General features: G+C 47.6%; 1 protein-coding gene across 1 annotated transcript; it reads left to right on the plus strand.

Annotated features, from left to right (window-relative positions):
• Positions 1–330: 330 nt before the first annotated feature.
• LOC118539788 (calcitonin receptor-stimulating peptide 2) lies at positions 331–5457 on the plus strand. Its single transcript, XM_036098626.2, has 5 exons — positions 331–450; positions 1643–1737; positions 2474–2608; positions 4617–4801; positions 5383–5457. Exons 2-4 carry the CDS (start codon positions 1652–1654, stop codon positions 4774–4776), a joined length of 381 nt encoding a protein of 126 aa, XP_035954519.1. The 5' UTR covers positions 331–450; positions 1643–1651; the 3' UTR covers positions 4777–4801; positions 5383–5457.
• Positions 5458–8889: the final 3432 nt, after the last annotated feature.

Here is an 8889-nt window from a genome sequence, read left to right on the forward strand (position 1 = left end):
CACCTCTGGCAATGGAGAGGGGTGCACATTCAAAACCCAGCAGAACGGAACAGGTGAAATTTACCATGACGTCAAACTGCCCTCAACTTCCTGCTCATATTAAGGGTATTTCTCCTCAGTCCCCACCATCCCTCTCCCTCCCTCCACTCCCATCAATGACCTCAATGCAAATACAAGAGGGATGGTCTGGCAGAATGTTCTAGGTTCTGGACGTAAATGGGTGACACAATCTATCGGGGTATGAGATCTGTCCTCTCATTGGTTGCTCAGAGCTCCTGGACCACCCCAGACCCAGAGCGGCGGGAATAAGAGCAGCTGCTGGTGCTGGGAGGCAGCAGAGCCACCGCTCCGCTCAAGTGTCCCTGCCGCTTCCACAGCGCCATCGCCTGACGCCAACGCTGCCGCAGCTGCCACCGCCTGGGCTCCAAGCCACCTGCTGCCTGCTGCCAGGTGAGCCCCGAGATTCCTGCTTAGCTGTGTGATTCTCTCTCTCCTTCTTCTTCCCTCCCTCTTCTGCATTCGTCTTTCTTGTAGCTGCTCTCCCTGCGTGTCTTAGAGTCTCTGTGCACTTCTGTCTGGGTCTCTTCATCACAAAATCTCTGTTACTCTACGATTCATCGCAGGCTCCTGCCTCAGGTAACACTGGACAGTCTCGGTTCCGGGACTCCCTGCTTCACTCCGCACTGAGACAGGCTTCAGTCTCGCTGTTCTTGCTGCACTTGCGTTCAGGACCCTGGAGCTCCACAGACACCATGCACACAGTGGGACGCAAGGGTGCTCACGGATCCTGTTTGTGCCTAGTGGTCCCTGGGATATCATTTCGGAACTTTGGCCAGCCTCAGTGGGGTCAAATAGGCTCAAAATCCTAGAGGCAGGCAGCCTTGAACAGCAAGCCCCATTAGTGAGTTCTGGGAGCTTTTCCCCCCTGCTTTAAGTCCTAGCCCCAATTTAAGACTCTGCTTAAGCTTGGTTCTTGCAGGGAATTCTTTGCCAGAGTGCAGAGCAGGTGAGCAATAGAATTTGTTTCTTTAGTTTCTCTAAGATTCCATCGGTAGAGATATTCCCTTTTAGCTACCTCCCCATGCCCCACCAGGTATGAGCAAAAGCCCCACACAGGGAGGTCAGCTCTGTGTTGCATTATAGGAAAAGCTATTGTGACAGCATTCAGAGACTGTCCTCACTGGAGACCTGGCCAGCTGGAGATTGGGTCTGGGGTGGGGAGTACAGATGTTTATTCATTCTCCCCTCCCCACTTTGGCACTAGGAACCCTCTTTAGCTTTGCTAAACAAATGCATGCTGTATTCTCACCAGACCCTCCAGTAGTCACTTCACTGACAAAAAAAAAAAAAACAATGGGAAGGTAAATGGTCACTGGAAACCATGACGCGAGGGAGTTCCAGGTAGGGGCAGGACCAGAACCCAGGTCCTTGGGCTCAGGAAAAAAAATTTTTTAATCAAAGATTCCAATCAATTCATTATTGGTGAAATATACAAAAACTCACAGAAATCACAGGAGTTCCAAACTTATTTTATAAAAATAATAAAATATTTATCAGTATGTACAAGAACATCAGGATTCACTCTTATCAATGGGCTCATGGAACTATGAACTGCTGTGGGGACATCATTCTTCCCTTGCAGAGAGGTACCATGGGCTTCTGGAAGTTCTCCCCATTCCTGGCTATTGGCATCCTGGTCCTGTACCAAGCAGGCGTCCTCCAGGCAGCACCATTCAGGTAAGAGAGCCCTGCCAGGAGTGTACTCCCTTCCCACTGCTCCTAGCATCAAACCATTCCATTCTCTGGTGGGCTAAAAGGTTAACAACCAGCTCTCAGGGGGGGAAGGTATGCATGTAACCTGCATAAGGGTTTATTATACACATTTTATACTATAAAGATATTATACACAACTTAAAAACAAATAGTATATACTACTCTTTATTGTAAATTTCATATAGTTTATTGAGCCTTATGGAACAGTCATTGCTATTTATCAAACATTTGTATCTATAGCAAACCTATTTATCTAATTAAAGCACAATTTGAGAAATGAATTGCATACTAATCTAATTTTCCACTGAATTTGTTCTTATTAGATCTAATATGAGACCTCTTAATCTAATTTCTCACCCTTACACAAATATTTTCAGATTCAAACTAATTGTTTTATCAGTTAATCCTTAATAATAGCTAAATTTAACACTAAGCTTATAATATTCCTGAAAAATCTAACCATCACTTTCACCAACCTATATATTCTAGTTCCAGCAGTCCACGTCAAGGTCACCCTACTGCCTGACTACGGGTGAATCAGTGTTTTTTGGAAGGACATTGGACTCATGCCCTGTCCACTAGGATTTGGGGTGGCCATATCCTTAGGGAAAACACAGAGAACAGGAAGCCTGGCTACTGATCCAGGGGAAGTGGTAGACAGAGGCTCAGAGCCTCTATTGTGCTTGCTTCCCCTCTGTAGGTCTGCCTTGGAGAACCCACTGGAACCTGCTACACTCACTGAGGATGAAATATGCCTCCTACTGACTGCAGTGCTGAAGGACTATGTGCAAATGAAGGCCCGTGAGCTGCAGCAGGAGGAGACTGAGGGCTCCAGGTGAGGCTCCCCACCCGGCTCAGCTCAGGGCAGCCCCTCCCTCCTGTCATGCCCAGGAAGGCATATCCCAGGAGGTAAGAGAGAACACAGCCGGACAGGAGGCCAGCACACTGCCATTGTTCACCTGGGACTGGGGCCCAGCTATTCTCAGGCTCCACTGACAACAGAGGTCACACAGAGACTATGGTTAGAGCACATGGAAAAAGATCCCTTTCTGAAAGCAGTTGGGAAAGGTATGACATCCCCCACTCTGGATAATTGGGCTGGTAGTACTGAGGGGACTTCCCAGCATTGGAGGAGTTAGGACAGGTTACGTGTGAAGCTGGCAGACAGACCACATGTATCTCAGGAGATTTTAAAAATTAGGCTTCTTGTGCACCTGCATGTGGCATTCGTTCACACATTTGCAAGGTGAAGCCAAAGGCTTTGCAGAGGGTGGGCTTGGGTAGAGCAGTGTCTGAGGTAGGTCTGGGGTCTTTATTGTGTAGGATCTGTGGAGACGCGCATGTTGTCCTGGGGCCAGACACCCTTCCCCAGCCTCACTTCCCCATGTCCCCTGAGCTTGGAGCACACACCAGCCCCGGGCCTGGCTATGGCCCCGTGGGTCAGAGGCATGTGATGCACATGCAGCTACCCCGAGAATCTCAGTGCAGAGCATGAGGACTGACATAATGCAGCACGAGGAATGCTAGAAAAGGCTACCCCTTCCCCACGCAGCCCTTCCCCACCTTGCCCTGGCTCAGCAAACCTCTAGGTTCTCCTGATGGAGGATGTGTGAGCTGCCCTGCTGCCTGCCCCTCCCGCCTCTGCTCGAAGTGCCCCCTCCCTGGTCTCACCTTCTGTGTGATAGCCACAGGGGCAGACCCAGGACGTGGTACCACCTGGCATGTCTTTTCCCTGCAGCCTGGACAGCTTCCGAGCTAAGCGGTGCAGTAATCTGAGTACCTGTGTGCTGGGCACATACACACAGGACCTCAACAAGTTTCACACGTTCCCTCAGACTGCAATTGGGGTCGGAGCCCCTGGCAAGAAAAGGGTCATGGCCAGCAGCTTGGAGAGAGACCACGGCCCTCACATTGGCATGACCCGGGATGCCTACCAATCCCCTCCCTCAACTTTTTAATTTCCTTTCTCCCTTCCTTCCTATATTGTGGTACATGTGGTCCTCTCTGGTTGCTGGTATCAGTGGTTTTCTTTGTGGCAGTGGATGTCTGGAACCTCAGATGGGAGGAGAGCAAGATGTTTAGGCCAGACGAGAAGCCCCGAGGAAGAGATGGGGGGGCAGCCCTGTGACTCCCCTGAGGAATCGTAGCCCAGATTCTCAGTCCTGCTTGTGAATGTGTTTGTCATTGGGGAATAAAAGTATATTTGTAAGAAGACCTGAGCGGTGGTGGTTATTGCTCTGGCCCACACCACAGGCTTCACAGTCTCAGGGACCTGTGCTTAGAAGTAGCCTTAGCCCCATGGTAGCTGGATCCAGGGCGTAGTGAGTAGTCCTGTGACCAGCCTCAAGTAGCCGGACAGGAGCAGCACGGAGCAGGTAAGCACCTCTGGGACTCAGTGCTGGAAAGTCTCTTCCTCTTCCAGGTAAGTCTGAGGAATTTTTCTATTTCTAAGAAGGGATACTGGGTGCCTTTGAGTGGAATGTAGCTTCTAGACAATCCTTGAGTTGGGTCAGTGTGGGGCTATAATTCTGTCTCCTAAGCCTCGCTTGATTTTTAGTTTATTTATACAGGAAAGATAGGCTGTTACAGCTCTGTGTTCCATGGCCACTACCTAAAGCCACTTTGGGCTTTCGGACACCCCTGGGAATGTCTGTGGAAGTGATCATGGCATTTTCCCCAGAAGCCTATGTAGTTCTATAGCGATCACTGTGATGAGGGGAAAGATGTACCGTTAACAGGCGCCTCTCATTTTCCCATGAATATCCCATGGGGCAGATAGGATCTCTCTCTCTCTCTAACAGCCTCTCACTGACGGGCCCCTTTTCCTCCATCCTGCAAATCAGCATCACTGCCCAGAAGAGCCCCTGCAACAATGCCGCCTGTGGGACCAATCCTCTGGAAGGCTTGCTGGCCAGAGCTGAGCGCATGGTGAAAAATACCTTCATGCCCACCAACGTGGGCCCCGAAGACTTTGGCCGTCACCACAAGGAACTTGGGGCCTGAGCAGTGAAAGGACTCCAGGAAGAAGGTGACTGCCATTCTAGTGTCAGATGGGAGGATGGAAAACCTGGTATTGCGGGGGTGCAGTCCACACTTTAACCCTCTGAGAGCCCACATAGTAGAAAAAATCCACAGGGCAATGTGCCCACTCCAGTGTCTGCAGGGAGAACAGGGAGTCCCAGTAGCTGAAACTCCTAGAATTTAGGTTCATTCCCCTCCATTTGACCAGTATCTCCCTGTGATACTGAGATCATTTGCCAGAAAAGATAGATTTGTTTATTTAAATGGCTATTCCCTGCACTTAAAACTGTGATTATTCTATCTTTTGGGTTTGAAAGGTAATGACATGCTTTGGGTGTAAACACTATAATGTCATGTACATCTGAATTCAGAGCCTACCCCTGGGATCACGAACTGAGTTTGCCTTCTTCTAGCTGTATGACCACAGGCCAGACGTGTTTTCCGAGCCCGTTTCCCCATCTGTGAATCAAGGGCAACAATAGTATCTACTTGCTAGTAGATTAATATAAAGACTGAATGAGATAATAGATGTCAATATTTTCACAATTAATAAGTTACTAAATTCTGGCTGTTATTTTTTTTTTCTAGGTCACCATGAAGCGAACTCTACTTCTTTTAATTTATAATGAATGCAACTCATAGGATAAGGAGCATGGAACACACATACATCTGCATGCTTAATATTAAAAACACTGTCTGAAATAAAGCTAAATAAATATAGAATAAAATCATTGCAATTACCTAGTGTGCATCTTTTTGTATTTAATTGTTCAATAAATATAACAGCATGTCTCACTGGCTTCTCTGGTAGCAAAGATGGGCCCTGTCAGCCAACCTGTTGATGTTGGCAATCCTACAAAAGCTCAGGGGGACGGGGAGTAGCTGCCGGGTGGGTGTCTGGGGGCACATAATAGATACTGTGCCTGCACGGAACTCTTTGAAGAAATGTTGTCACTGGTGAACTTCGTCAAGATAAGAAAGGGTTTTCGATACACTTAAGAGGAGTGCTTACTGCTATGTATGGTGTTTCTCCCAGGAAAGCCTAGAGACCTGTGAAGGCTTTGTTGAGGAGGATGACCCATGAAGCAAATGCAACATGCTTGGGATGGGACGGGTCCTCAGCATCCCTTAGCGGGATGAGAACTCTACTCTATACATCTCAAAGACAATTCCCCTTTATTGTCAGAGTTCCCTGGTCCCCACAGATAACAGAGGTTATCTGTGCACTTCCCCTTGACTCAGGTTTGCCCTTACCCAGCCCTGCCTTTCCTCCCCATCAGCACTCCTCATACACCCCAGAGCCTGCAAAGCCCTTTAGAAACAATGCCTCAGAGTCTGAGATGCTGTCACAGACCCACAGGCCTGGAAAGGTCAACAGGTGTCATCCAGTTCATCTTTTCTTATTCTCTGGGGTGCTGAGAAGAAAAGTATGCTGCTCAAAAGCCTGCAATATGTTTAACAAAGACATTCATACTTTAACAAGTACTCATTGAGTGGCTGCTATTTGCCGGACACTATTCCAGGCCCCAGAAATACGGCGATGAACAGAAGGGACAGAAGCCCTGCACTCTAACTGGGGGAGATTAGGGTGATATATGCTGTGGCATCAGAGATGCTCAGTATTGGAAGGAGTCTGGGATGTCCGAGTTGAACGCCTTACCTGCTGTAGGAATTTCCCAGCGTCAGCATCCCTGGCTCCTGCTGGGACTGTCAGTGACATGCTGCTGACTGGCTCCCAGGGGGACTGTGCAGCCAGTTTCACTGGTGGATGCTCAGTTAGGCGAGGTCTTGTAGTTGGAAAAGTCACCCCCTTCTACGCACTGACTCTAGTTATTTCCTCAGGAGCCCCTAGAATTATGACCCTCATTTCCATTCACTCTATACTCCACACTGTCACCCATTTTTGCTGGAAATCACCCAGATGTCTCCTTTATGCACAAAGTACTCCATTGACTCCGCATTCCATGGAGTAAACACCTGGGACATTGCAGCAGCTTCCAAGGTCCACACTGATCTTCCCTCCCCTCCCCTCACCACCAACCCCATGACCTACCTGGCCTCATCTTGGACTTCCCTCTCACACACTGGCCTTCTTGCTAGGCTTCAAACCGCACCCCCAGACACCAACCCCCTCAAGTGTTTCCCCTTGCTGTACCTGTTGCAAAATGTCCCCCACCCCATAACACCATTTCCTCCAGATCTTTACTCAAATGTCATCTATCCTGGCCATCCTTTCTGAAACTGTACCTCACCTTGCCAACACACCCTAACCCTCTTCTCTGCCTTATGTTTTTCTCTTTACCACTTACTACCTTCTATTCAAGTATATTATATATTTTTTATTTAATTACTGTGGTGTTTATACCCCATTCCATAAATAGTGTAAGTCCCACATGAACAGGGATATGGCTATTTTGTTAATTGCTTAATTCTCAATACGCAGAATAGGATGCCTGGCAAAGGTAGCACTCAAATATTTATTTATTGAATGAATGAGAGAATGAATGGAGTTATGTCTTCTCTCTTTATGTTTGTGATCAACTCTCAAATCCCCTCTCGGCTTGATTTTCTTCAGGACAAACTTTCCAGGGTCCTTCATCTTCAGCAATTCAGACACCTGGACCATGAACCCTTCAAATGCCTGGATGCTTCTGCAGTGGCCACCAGTGACTCTACCTCCTGCCTCAAGACCTCCACAAGGCCTGCTCTTTGGTTTGAGCACCCTTCTCGCCCTACAATTCTCCTCCTCCAGATTCATCTGACCAGCTTTTCTTCCTCCCACGCTGTAAACAAGGCAGACAGGCAGGGTGCTCTCTAGGAGTGATACCTGAGACTAGGCAAGTAAGTTCAAATCAGAAGGGGAAATAGCTGAGAAACCATTTTAGTCTGGGGTCCAAAGCAACTTCACCAGTACTTAAGCTAGTACTGCATTGAATTCCCACCAGAACTCTGGATACTTCTCCATTGACTCAGAGCTCACAGAGTAAGAGTGACTAATGAACCTTCAAACCACGACATACGGTGCACTGGCTCAGAACCCTAAGAAGCTATGTAAGGAGTGGATAAGGAATCAAAGCACAACATGGACAGACAGAAGACTTCTGCTGGGCCGCAGCATCAGTCCTGACAACTCGAAACCACTGGGCCATTGTAGCAGAAGAATGTCCTTTAGTATCATTAAGACTCATGGCAAACACTCAGAGCTTGAGAATATATGCTGTGGCTGATTGAATTATTGCTCCCAAGTCTTCACTATGCATGGTAGTATTACATATGCTTAGTCTTGCCATGGCCACATGGTAGGTGAAATGGACATCCTGCCCCTTGATGTTGGGCTTGGCCAAGTAGCTTGATTAGGCTGATGCGATGTTGATAGACATGGAAAAGCTGAGGCTTGAAATGTGTTTATGTGTTTGGGTTTTGTGCTCTTGTGATACTGCCATCACCTTGAAAAGTACATGCTTAGGTGTCCTTTACCCTTTTAGCCTGGACTCCAAAACGAGGCCTGTGGACCTACAACTGACCTGCAGTCTAGATCCACATGCAGCCAACACCAGCTGAGATCATCCTCATCCCTACTACATGCCCATGACCAAGAAAAATAAGTACTTGCTTTTGAAAGCCATGAAGATTTCGAGGTTGTTTATATGTGATATATCTGTGGCAAAAGCTAACTAGTATTTATGATTTGGAAGTTATAAAAGTTATAAAGTGACTGTGTACCCCCACAAACCATATGTTGAAGCTCTAACCCCCAATGTGACTGTGTTTGGAGATAGGGCCTTTAGGGAGCAGTTAAGATTAAGTGAGGTCCTTGATGTAATGTATGGTGATTAACATAACATAATAATAAAAAAAAGATTAAGTGCAATACTAACGATAGGGTCCTGATCTGGTAGGACTGTTGCCCTTTAAAAACAGAGAAAGATATCAGAGATCTCTCTCTCTTTCCCTCTCCATGCACACACAGAGAAGGGGCCTGGTGGGGACACAGTGAGTAGATGGCCATGTGTAAGACTGAAGGTGAGACTTCACCACACAGCAACACTGATGGGACTTTGATCTCGCAATTCCAGCATCCAGAACTGAGAGAAG

This window comes from Halichoerus grypus, chromosome 11 (assembly GCF_964656455.1).
Source record: "Halichoerus grypus chromosome 11, mHalGry1.hap1.1, whole genome shotgun sequence".
NCBI lineage: Eukaryota > Metazoa > Chordata > Mammalia > Carnivora > Phocidae > Halichoerus > Halichoerus grypus.

Coding starts and splice junctions, on each gene's coding strand:
- LOC118539788 (XM_036098626.2), top strand. CDS start 1,652: ATGGGCTTCTGGAAGTTCTCCCCATTCCTGGCTATTGGCATCCTGGTC. Junction 1,738..2,473: donor CTCCAGGCAGCACCATTCAG/GTAAGAGAGCCC, acceptor TCCCCTCTGTAG/GTCTGCCTTGGAGAACCCAC. Junction 2,609..4,616: donor GAGGAGACTGAGGGCTCCAG/GTGAGGCTCCCC, acceptor CCTGCAAATCAG/CATCACTGCCCAGAAGAGCC.